Consider the following 12,659-nt stretch of genomic DNA (forward strand, 5'->3'; position numbering starts at 1 on the left):
CAAGAAATGTTACATGGTCGCAAGGTGTGATTAAATGAGGCCCAAGATCTAATTCGAGAAGAACCGATGGTTTTCTGATGAGATCTAAACACCACAAATTTAGTTTTTTTCTGGGTGAATAACTAAATACTTGACGCGGCACCATTTTACAACGTTATTATATACGGCATTCAAATTGGCGGTGAGGCAAACAATTGATTTATTAGATGAAGAAATGGTTGTATCGTCCGCATACAAGACGCAGTGAGAAAAATTAAGAGAATGCGGAAGATCGTTGATATACAATATGAAAAGTAAAGGACCTACAATAGATCCTGTTCTATAAACGTTGCCCTGAGGTACACCTTGATTAAATGTTCTTGTTTCAGAAAAAGTGCCAGCCACGTAACGGTTAAGTAAATATATTTTTAGTATTGTTAGGGGCGGGCTGGTTATGCCATAAGATTCTCATTTCTTAAACAAGATGTTATGATTAATCGTATGAAACGCTAAAATCTAGAAAAACTGAGCCCAGAAAATTTCCATTGTCAATTGATTTTTTAATGAAGTCTGTTAGGGAAAGAAATGCTAGGTTGGTTGAACGTCCAGGCCGGGAACCGCATTGACATGTATATGAGTATAATAAATTCATTACGGTAGCTGTTGAGACGCTTGAAAAATATCTGCTCAGTTAGTTTACTAAGACAAGAGAGAATAGAAATTGGGCGGTAATGAGATATTAATAGCCGGTCGCCCCTTCGAAAACAGGTATTAATTTAGCTTGCTTTAAGAAACGATTATTTAGCTTGCTTGAATGATTAAATGAGCAACTAGCTTTACATGGCGATTTGAAATTTTATCTAGGCCGGGGCTCGTACTTTTCAGCGTGCCATGCGTAGCGAGCACTTCTTCTGGTATGACCGGGACTAAAAAGAAAGATTGGAAAGCACGGGGCAAACCAAGTTGCGCATTCATCCGGCGCAGTGGCTCAGTGGCTATGGCGTTGCCCTACTAAGCACGACGCCCCGGGTTCGATTACCGGCCGCGTCGGCCGCTTTTATGATGGAGGCAATGGAGGCGGAAAGCAAAAGCGCCCGTGTATGCGAAATTTCGGCGCACGTTAAAGATCCCCAGGTGGTCAAAATTAATTCGGAGCCCTCCACTACGGCGCGCCTTATCGCCTGCGTTGCGTCGGCGCGTTATATCCTATAATCAATCAATCAAGTTGCGCATTCAAGGGCTAAAGGGTATTGTTATAAACAAATGAAAAAATATTCGGAAACAGCACCAGCAATGTGAGGTGTTTCCGTCAGGCTTACTCCATGGTATATTATTTTTGGTACAGAGGCATTAGCTAGAGTTGTATTAAGAAATGTATTCAAAAGATTCCATTGTTTTTTGGGGTAGTTATGGTAAATACGGTTTTGGTGGACATAGTGTTGGGGTTATGGTTGTTAAAGTTAATTATTGAAATTCATTTGCATAATAGCATTTTTGAGCCTGTTTTAGCAGGTCGTTTAGCAGAAAGCAGTATTTCTTATAGCGCTTACCAAAATTAAAATTAAAGGACTGTCTTTTGGTTTTTTGGCACATATTGTCCTTTTTCCGTATGCTTTCTAATAACCATTTAGTCATCCATAGATTGTACGGATAGCTAAATCTCATGTTACATTTAAGCGTGGTAGTACTTGATGATATGGCTTTTTAAAATGCAGAAGAAAAGTCATGCAGTGCTATCTCTGCATCATCCATTGAAATAATGGCAGACCAATCAGTCAACCGGATAGCTTCTCTTTATGAATTGAACTGCATCAAAAACAGATGTAAAATGCGATTTGCGTTTTTTTTGGCATGCACGTTTAAAAAATAAGCAAAATAGTACAATGATTGGTGATGTCGGTTTCATGAATGGCAGAAAAGGGTTGGGGTGATACGTTAGATAGCACATGCTCTCCTGTACGTGTACCATTGCGCACGCATCTTGCGGGCGCATGCATCACAAATTGAAGTCCGTATCTATTAAAACAATCTGTGTATGCAGCATACAAGTAAGTTCGGTGTCAAGTAAGTTAATGTTGAAGTCACCTACTTGCAGAACGTCCTTATTTTGAAGTCATCGCTGGTTTAGAGGTTTTAGGTAAGTTTAGGTTACGTTTAGGTTAGTAGAATCACGGTTAAGTAGGAATTCAGTGAAAGAAGACGAAGGGGAACGATAAATGCAACCAATGACTAAAATTTTGTTATGTGGAATAAGTGATTGATTTGCACCTCAATACAAAAAACAAGCGCGGGTTAAGAGAGGCACCAAAATACGATGGAGTAGTAAAACAATCTGCTCATAGTCTGTTCACAATTGTTCATAAGTATCGCATTGGGATTAAAAGCACGTAAGCAGCTTAATTCTAAATATTGGGATTAAAAGCAGGTAAGTAGCTCCAAGTGCCCAGATGAATTTTTTTTCTCAGTTAAATTCTGCTGAAAATTCTGAAGCTCCTCCTGAAGATGCGTACTAAAAATAATGGTTCTGTTTTGGGATTAATTACGTCAAAAATACTGGTTAGGCTCCGGTTCCACACCCTGATGGAAATATTCACGCGTTTATATTTCTGTATGCTTTCTTCAGGGCTGCTCAATGCCATTCATTTCAAAGAAATTGAACGCAAAGCAATTGCTATTGGTTAACCCGAAAAGCGCGTTTAGCCAAGTTAGATTAGAAATCGGAGAAAAAGGCAGTGTTGGTTTCTTTAATGCTTCTTTCAGAATTTTTCTGTCCAGGCTTCTTCGGACACCCTACTCTTCGTGGCTGGTTACTGGCGGGCATTTATGTAATGCTTTATTTACTTCAGCTCTTTAAGTTCTTGGTAGATAAGCGTCTATTTTATTCATTGCGGGAATGGTATTCTTGTTTTGTTCACTAGCTTGCCGAGCTCAAAGGAGTGGAACGGAACAAAATTAGTCTTCCCTGGAACCTGCAAAAAGTGTAACAGGCTATTTCAGGTGATAAAATGCGACACGTAGAATATTTCTTTCATATCTCTGTTGAATAAGCAAAATAGGCCGGAACAAAGGGAGGAAGTTGTAAGAGAAAAACCATAAACATGCCAAAAAATTCCCGGGCAGCGCGTGAAATTTTTTTGTTCATTTGTGACGCCTCATTGCAGATGCAAACGTAGCGAGTGCCAACAGGTCGAGCTCCGAGGACGTTTTATTATTCGTTCCCCCATTTCATCGCACCCTCTCCGTGTGGCTCGATCCCACACCGACAAGGCAGCCTTTGAACACCAGAGCGGTGGGACATACAGCGTAAAGTGTGCGCCCGCCCATTTGGGCGTACTTCGGGGTCGTGGGGAAGGTCTAGTAATATCCGAGGTGTGGCGAGTGCGCAGGCCTTTACGGTGAGGGGGTTATACGGCCCTTCGAAGCGTCTGTTTTTGCGTGGATAATCCTGCAAGCCGCCAGCCTCTACTATAGGCGCCCTTGTCCCGTTGGGTCCGCGCGCTCTTTACGGCTGGTAGCTTCTGGACTAATTGTGACATCTACGCTAAAGGCGGACTGCTCACCAGATGGTGCCGTCGCCCTTTCTATTGTTTGAAATTCACGGCGTTTTCGCGGCAATGTCGCCCGCGTTGTGTACGCGCGTGGCGCGTTGCGTGGATTGCTCCTTCGTGCGGAACGCGTCACGCAATAATTTTTGGGATACGGCAGATGGCACGGGAGACGTGCGCCACCTCTGCCAAATGTGTATGCACGTCTTTTTCCATTGCGTCCACACCTAAACCGACCTTCCGGCTGCCCCTGTACTGCTCCAAGGGTGATGAGCAGTACACACCGTGCTCTGTCTCCTGTGACATGTCACCGGATAGCTTCCTCGATGAGGGATTTCGTCATTCTATTCCGACTGGAGGAAACGCTTAACGCTTTCCGGCTTCCATTTAGTCCTTCTTCATTGCGCTTTTTTAACCTCGGGCTGTTGCAGTTTGCCTGTCTCCGCGACAAATCGCATCCTATTATTGCCCAGGATGGTCTAAGCACACGCTGTTGAACAGCCCGACAACCCGGCAGCATTCGTCACAGACAAATTCAGCAAGTTTAGTACTTAACTGCTTTATACTCAGCTTCTCAGGGCTGGTAGGAAGCACAGTCTGCGTACTGCATTGGACTCATGGGACGGGACTGTCGTGTAGTTTACCAGAAGGCAGGTAGCAGTGGTGATGACGCTACAAATGGCGAGAACTTTGGTGACGTGTGCTTTGATATTTAGATATATGACTTAATTTATTAAGGAATGAGAATTACGCGTGATGTGAATAGTGGCGGCGGGAACAGCAGAGACTGTAAGTGTCCGGCAAATGCTCACCTCCTCGACGAGTGCCACGCCGTGGCCATCCAAACTGTATCAGCTTCGGTGGGGCAAACTTCCCCTGGGTGCGTGAAAGAAATGAAAATTCATTTTGTCTGTGGTTCGAATATAAGTCATTTCTGACAATAGTTTCCTGTCCGCAATTCACACTTAGTTTTTCACAATAACCAACGTAACGCACGTTTAAATTGATAAGTTTTTTGTGGGACGGTAAAATTAGATAAATCCAGACTAAGGCACCTTCCATTGTAGACGTACAAAGCGCAATACTTCAACGAAGAACGAAGCATGACGGCACGGACAAGCGCTTGTCCCTGTCGCCCTCCTTCATCCTTCATTTAAGTATTTCGCTTTGCAAGTGTACAATGGAATACCAGCATGCCTAGAAGTCCGCCTTAACCAAGGTAGCTACTAGTTTAAAATACACTCTTTCATGAACCCACAGATGCTTTGCGCAACAGTCTTTCAGGCTCAAGTTTGTCAAGACCCGTGATTATGATTCCGCTTTGAAATTTTCATTATGCGGAGAACCTCGCGGGATTCGCTGGTCAAGCCTATCTTCAAGTGTTCGTGTGCCTTCGCGCGTGCGTATAAGTTTTTCGGACCACTGTAGTGTGCTCTCGTGCTTTGAATGCTAAAGCATTATGGCTTCCAACTAGTGACAGTTACAAATTTACGAGGCTTTGCTCCCTTATCGAGCTGGCATCTTTTCCGTCTCTTCATTTCTTTATCTTATGGGGCGAACTACGACAGGCAGTCTGGTGACAGTTCACTCCACGGTTTCCGCAAAATAGCGAGTTTCAGCATACCGCTACCGTGTTGACGTTACAGCATAGCGTGTTACCGGAGGCCGGCGTTTCTCGTTGGCGCTGAGAACGGTAGGACACGTTGTAGCAAACCGTTAGCGGTTTCCGTGTTCCGGCTGACCGGCTGCTGTAATGCCAGTGGCAACCAATGGCGAAATAGCCTCAAACGAAATGACAAAAAAATATTGTTCCTCAGAACTAGGCGCTTTCGTTTACCGTAGCTTAAATGTGTTAGTTTATATATATTAGGAATTCACAATACATTTATGGTATTGTCACACTGCTGTAGAAAGCGCCCGTGCAGCCTACTCGGCTCCATTGGCGTCAAATAACTCTGGCTACAATTCACGCCTACGCTATTTAGGCATATAATGAGTGAATTATGTTGTAATAATTACTCAACAGTCCACATTTCCCTGCCCAGAGTAATTTGGAACACGAAAGGACGCTTCGCAAACTCAGTAACGGGTCGGAGCATTTGAGGCGGGCGATTCTTGGCACACGTAGGAACCGCCATATTGCCAACCCATTCGAAAAAAAAATTAGTTCCTCGTACTCCCAAGCACCATTTAGCGACTATGAAGCATACTCGTGTACTAGGGGACAACTTAAGAAGGACAACGGAAGTTGCCCCTGCGCCTCATCACCACAGCTGTGAGTTAGTCCGCACGGCGCAAAGGGTGCTCCTGCACTGAAGGGCCGGTGCAGAGTGGTGGCGAATCCGTTGAACCATTGTCGTCATGCTTCCGCGAGTGAAAGCCGCATTGAAGACGAAGGAAAAGAGGAAGCAGTTCAAAGAAGGCGGTATTAAGACAGAGCACCTCGCGGTGTGTACGCCTGAGGACCGTCACCGGCGCTGACGCGTGCGAGCCACCACCCGGTCGGTAAGGAGAGGACGGCCACCCGTCGTGGTGAGGGCCCGACGACCGTCGCCAGCGCTGCTGCGAGATGTCGGTGTCTGTCGACGAGTGGGCGGTGCGTCGGTGGCACAGAGCGCGGGCAGCGAGGCCTCGTTTTGAGGGAGGCCGAAGCTTCTCCTCCCACCGCTAGCCATCGGCCACTGCCACGTTCCTTGCCGTTGGACAGCCATCGCGGGGCGAGCATCTCGGCGTACGCAGTGGACCAGCATCCTGAACACAGTGTCGCCGCCCATCAACCACCGGATGCCGAAAGCTCACCTCTGCTCTTCGGGACTGTTCCATGACCGCGTCGGACTAAAGTATGACTGTACTTTCTTTTCTGCCATAACTCCATTATTCTATGTGCCTTATATACAGTTTACTTCTGATCGGCAATTCCTTATCGCGCCGTCGCTGAGGTCCATCTTGTTTTGTGTATACATCGTGTGTGTATGTGCACGCTTTAACCACGACTACGTCCTCATAACTCTCGGCGGCAGGCCCCGACAGAACGACGAACAAGGCGCTCCGCAACCTGAACGACGCGGCCATCTCGGCTCTCACACTGTACTACAACGAGTGCTGGCGCAACGGCAAGCTACCCAAGCGATGGAAGGAGGCGAGGACGGTGCTCATCCCCAAACCGGGTAAGCCCCCTCACATCGACAACTTGCGTCCGATATCGCTTACGTCGTGCGTGGGCAAGGTGCTAGAGCATGTGCTTCTCAACCGATGGCAGTCGTACCTCGAGGAAGAAGGACTCTACCCCGATACGATCCTGGGCTTCCGGGCTAAGCTTAGCACTCAGGATGCCATGTTGTTGCTTAAGCAGGAGGTGATCGACCAAGCGACCCACTCTCTAGACAACCGAGCGGTCCTGGGCCTAGATTTACAAAGTGCATTTGATCGCGTCAAGCATGCAGCTATCCTTGAGCAAGTGTCCCGCCTCGACATGGGGCAGAGAACGTTTGCCTACATCAGGGATTTCCTCACCGAGCGCACGACGGCAATCAACGTCGGGGATATACAGCTACCTACCAAGACGCTGGGCAGTGTCGGGACGCCGCAGGGATCGGTGATATCGCCTATTCTGTTCAACATGGTGATGATCGGGGTGGCCAACAGGCTCGCCGGCCTCCCGGACGTCAAGCACACGATCTACGCCGACGACATCACCCTGTGGATGACGGGAGGCAGTGACGGCCACATTGAGGCCGCACTGCAACAGGCGATCGACGTTATCGAGAACCAGTTGCAGGGAACCGGGCTGATCTGCTCGCCTGCAAAGTCGGAGCTCCTAATTCTGCCACCCAACGGAAGGTGCAAGGGTACAACCCCGGACATCACCCTGAGAACGCGGGACGGCACGGCCATCCCACACGTTAAGACCCTGAGGGTCCTCGGCCTCCACATAGACGCGCTCAGGCACAACGGCCTCGCAATCAGGAAGCTGGAAACGAAGATAGAAACGGCCACTAGACTCATCCGGAGAGTGTCCACCAGGCATGCGGGGATGAAGGAAGCAAGTCTGCTCCGGCTCGTCCAGTCATTCGCAGTCAGTCACGTAGCCTATGTAGCGGCTTTCCACAACTGGAAGGCGGCGGAGCGCAAAAAGCTCGACGCCATCATCCGCAAGGCGTATAAGGCGGCACTCGGGCTATACACGCACACCAGCACGGACAAGCTCCTCGAGCTGGGAGTTCACAACACTCTTGACGAGATAGCCGAGGCCCAGCGCACGGCACAGCTAACGAGACTAAGGCAAACGAGAGCGGGACGCGCGATCCTACAGCGGCTCGGGCACCAGGGACAAGGAACGCAGGACGGCGCGGAGCGAGCCTCGCTCCCGCGGGACGTGCTCCGCAACCTCCACGTGCGACCCATCCCCCGGCACATGCATCCTGAGCACAATCAGGAACGACGGCTCGCCAGAGCCAAGGCACTCACGGCGACACACGCGATGGACACCGGAGCATACTACGTGGACGTAGCCAAGTACCCGGACCGGCCCAACACGTACGCCGCGGCAGTGGTAGCAGCCACCACCGGGGCGCTGTACACGGCCGGCAGCGTCAGGGCCAAGAGCACGGACCAGGCCGAAGAGATGGCGATCGCATTAGCCCTTACGAACCCAGAGTGCACCACAGTCATCAGTGACGCTAGACAGGCGATCTCGCACTACGCTACGAATAGTGTCTCCCTCAGTGTTGTGAGGGTGTGCGGGGCCCTACACCCCAGAAGATCATCGGTGACTATTAAGTGGTTCCCGGCGCACGCCGGCCCGTTGAGCACGGGCGAGAACCGCAACGAGGAGGCGGACCGGGCGGCACGCGCGTTCACCAGCCGCGGCGCGAGCCCGAGCCCCCAACTTGCGGCGGAGGAAGACGACGAGGTGGTGCCACTCACCACCTACAAGGACACCCTGGAGTGGTACCGGACTAACCGCCGGACGCTACCCCCACCCCACCCTAAGCTGACGCGACGCGAAGCAGTGGTGTTTAGGCAGCTGCAAACACGTGCGCTGATGACGCCAGTAATAGCTAAACACATATGCCCGGAGGTGTACCCCAGTGATGTGTGTGTGATGTGCAAGAAGGACAGGGCCACGGCGGCCCACATCCTGTGGGACTGCAGAAGACACCCGAGCGAGGCCAGTGCAGCAGAGACGTTCCCGCCGTACCTTGTCAGTGCGGCGGCGTGCAAAGACTACGTCATACAACACATGGCCGTCCAGCAAGTGTCGGACGCCCTCGAGCTTCAACGCCCGAAAGTGTCACCCCCACCCGGGGGTAGGCATGAGTAGGTGACGGAAGCCGAGTGGCCGGCTGACACGACGTGAGGCCGCGTCGCGTTTGCAGGACAAATAAAGATGTTTTCTCTCTCTCTCTCTCATAACTCTTCGAGAGATCTGGCCCATCAATAATTTACAGGCTGCGTCTAATCTCACGGCAATTTCTATAAAAGCTGGCTGGCCTAAAATTCGGTGCATAATACCACGTCCCAACATTACCTAACCTAACATAACCTCACCGAAGCTAACGCAACCTAACCTAACCGAACGCATCACAACCTACGCAAATCCAGCCCAACTTCAACAAACCAAATCTAACCCAGCCCAGCGACACAGAACGCAACGTGTAATAAACGTAATCCAACACATCCTAAAAAGTCCTGTGCGTCGATATCTTGATATTGCCACAGTCAAGTCATTAGAAGGCAACTCTGAGGCACTCAAGAAGCGCAGGGCGGTGCCGTCAATCCCTCGTTTGCGCGAGATTGGTTGTGCACGGGAACACCCCGGCTAAAGGAGGAAGAGGACTTTTCTCTCTCGCGCCATTAATTATCAGGATCAACAACAACAACAATCGCGCGGGCTTCCCTCAGCAAGCAGAGACGCCATTAGTCTGCTCTAGGGTTTTTGGTCTCTTTCTTATTAAACTATACCCCTTACTGTTGACCAGTTGCTACGTTTACGCTACATTTTTGGTGGAGGAGCCGGGTACCAGCCGCGAATCTCGCATGCACAGTGAGGACACCGCCTCTAAAGACCGGGCGCATGAAACAGAGCTGACGCCCGTTCATCAACGCACCAGTCGTCGGATTCGAGGTGCATCGCCTGAGTATGGACTTCTGCCCGCGACATCCAGGGCAGCAGCGGCGACATCCAGGGCCGCAGCGGCACACCCTACGGCCCCAACAATGGCAAGCGACAACCTTACGCCATGTCAGTGCGTGTTCCAACAGCCGCGAAAGGCTCCAAGTTTTCATGGAGACGCCTTCGAAGACGCGGAGGATTGGCTTGAGCTGTATGAGCGGGTCGCGAGATTTTATGGATGGGATCAAGCGCGGAAGCTGCATGACGTGCACTTCACCCTGGAAGACGGCGCGAGGACGTGGTGCGAAAACCACGAAGCAGGTTTTACAAGCTGGGATGAATTCCGGCGCAGATTTCTGAAGACCTTTGCCCAGGGTGACCGCAAAGAAAAGCCTGAAGCGGCTTTGCGCTCCAAAAACTAGGGCCCCAATGAAAGCGTTTCGATGTACTACGAGGAGATGTCCCGTCTTTTCCGACGTGCAGACCCGAGCATGGCTGAGGATAAAAAGCTTCGTCACCTTATGCGAGGTGTGAAACAGGAGCTTTTCGCTGGGCTTGTGCGCAATCCCCCACGTACCGTGACTGAGTTTCTTACGGAAGCGACGACGATCGAAAGGACGCTAGAACAGCGTGCCAGACAGTACGACCGCCACCCTGCTTGCGCGTCGGTGGACGTGTTTGCTTCGGCCTCGGGGACCAGTCGTGACACGTTGCGGGAGCTCATCCGCTCAGTGATTAGGGAGGAGCTTCACCTCCTAAAACTGCCGCAGGCCTCACCGACGTACGCTTCTCTGACCCAACTCGTGAAAGAGGAGGTTAAGCAAGCGGTTCAACCACCGGTGAACCTCGACATGCCGCCGCCCTCACGCATCTCGGAGAGCGCGATGACATACTCCACGGTTCTGCAAGAAGCCCCTACGTACGCTGCTTCGAACGTCGCCGTTGCTACTACCGACGCGTACGCCCCGTCGTCTGCTGGTGTCTTTATTCGTCACCAGCCTGGAAACTGCCCAGCCCCTCCTGCTGGACGGAGCGCCGTACGCAAGACGGACGTGTGGCGTGCGCCGGGCGGGCTACCACTGTGTTTCCACTGCGGGGAGGCTGGTCATCTGTACAGGTCGTGCCCCTACCGTCGTGCTGGCCTTCGAGGTTTCCCCCAAACGCGCCCTGCCCTCGGAACGGTGAAAGACCTGCCGAAATCCAACAGTATCTGTTCGCGCAGCGCGCTCCCTCTCGCCCGGAAACCACGCCAGCATCGTTCCGACGTTACAGGTCACCGAGCCCTCGTCTCTCCTCTAGCTCGCCTGGGCGGCGCTCGCCCAGCCCCAATCGGGAAAACTGAAACCAGCGACCTCTTGAGGTGGGGCCGCTGAAAAGACCGTCAGCGAAGATCCTTCATCGTGTTTACGACGACGTACATCGGAACCGACGCATCTAGAAAGTTATGGGAAAAGAGCCACATGTGACCTTGCCGTTAGTATCGACGACTACGACGTGACTGCGCTGGTGGACACAGGTGCGGATTACTCGGTAATTAGTAGCAATCTGGCAAGAGAGCTGAGGAAGGTACTGACGCAGTGGACTGGGCCTCACATTCGCACGGCAGGCGGTCACTTGGTTACCCCTACAGGCCAATGCACGGTTAGGGTTACTATACGGGGGTACACCTACGTGGGCGATTTCATCGTACTCCCGGAATGCTCGAGGGACGTCATACTGGGTATGAACGTCCTGCAAACGAGCGGCGCCATCATCGACCTACAGACATCGACCGTTACATTCTCCACCGAACGAGCCATCGCCAGAAACGATTCAGAAGCAGGGCAATTCTGTGCCCTCCGCGTAGTGGACGACAGCGTGGTGGTACCGCCACGAAGCAGCGTAATGATCCTTGTTAAGGGGGACGTGGCTGAAAGTTGCGAACGGCTAGTGGAAGGCAACATGAATTAGCTTTTAGAACGAAAAATGTGTGTCGCAAGGAGCCGTATCCGCCTGCATAACGGCTGTGCGAATGTGGTGCTGACAAACTTCGGGAACGAGCTTCAACACGTCCCAAAAGGCACCGCCATCGCCTGCTCGCATGAATTCATTCAAGCGGCACAAGTTTGCACTGTGGGAGAAGGTAGGCATGAAGCATCGGCTCCGAAAGACTTTGTCGGGTTAATCCACATCAGCCCTGACCTGTCGGCAGAACAGCAACGGCAGCTGACAGCCCTCCTCGAGGATTTCCGCGAATGTTTCTCTACTTCATCGAAAGTTCGACAAACGCCTGTGGCCAAACATCGCATCATCGTCGACGAAACGACCAAGCCAGCCTACCAGCATCCCTACCGCGTGTCCTATAAGGAAAGAGAAGCCATCCTGACCCAAGTAACGGAAATGTTGCGAGACGACGTGATTCAACCGTCGACAAGTCCGTGGGCATCCCCTGTTGTGCTGGTCCAAACGAAAGACAAAACCTTACGATTTTGAGTCGATTACAGGAAGCTAAATCGTGCAACAAAACGAGACGTATACCCTCTTCCACGAATAGACGACGCCTTAGACCGACTGCGTAATGCAAAGTACTTCTCTCTGGATCTCAAAAGTGGGTACTGGCAGATTGAGGTTGACGAGCGAGACCGAGAGAAGACTGCGTTTGTCACACCCGATGGGCTTTATGAGTTTAAAGTACTTCCGTTTGGTCTCTGCTCGGCACCCGCGACGTTCCAGCGAATGATGGACACTGTCTTGTCCGGTTTAAAGTGGCAGACGTGTCTGGTTTACCTGGACGATGTCGTCGTGTTTTCTGCCACCTTTGATGACCACCTACAACGACTTCGACTAGTTCTCGACGCTATAAAGTCAGCTGGTCTGACTACAAAACCCGAAAAGTGCACCTTCGGCTACAAACAGCTGCGGTTCCTAGGACATGTCATCAGTTCAGACGGTGTCGCACCAGACCCTGAGAAGACGGCAGCCGTAGCAGCCTTACCCCGACCAGCCTTTAAAAAAGCTGTTAGGCGCTTCCTAGGCCTCTG

At 51.1% G+C, this 12,659-nt stretch overlaps 1 protein-coding gene across 1 annotated transcript in view; it reads left to right on the top strand.

The window, feature by feature from the left end:
- LOC144180079 (uncharacterized) overlaps window positions 1–12,659 on the top strand; it is a 45,431-nt gene that overhangs the window by 12,168 nt on the left and 20,604 nt on the right. Inside the window, 3 exon segments of the mRNA XM_077708487.1 lie at window positions 6,545–7,188; window positions 7,273–7,599; window positions 9,692–9,772. Of these exon segments, the coding sequence (XP_077564613.1) occupies window positions 6,545–7,188; window positions 7,273–7,599; window positions 9,692–9,772 (1,052 nt within the window).

The sequence above is a fragment of the Haemaphysalis longicornis genome, unplaced genomic scaffold, assembly GCF_048455015.1.
Source record: "Haemaphysalis longicornis isolate Haplotype H1 unplaced genomic scaffold, Haemaphysalis longicornis Haplotype H1 scaffold_4, whole genome shotgun sequence".
NCBI lineage: Eukaryota > Metazoa > Arthropoda > Arachnida > Ixodida > Ixodidae > Haemaphysalis > Haemaphysalis longicornis.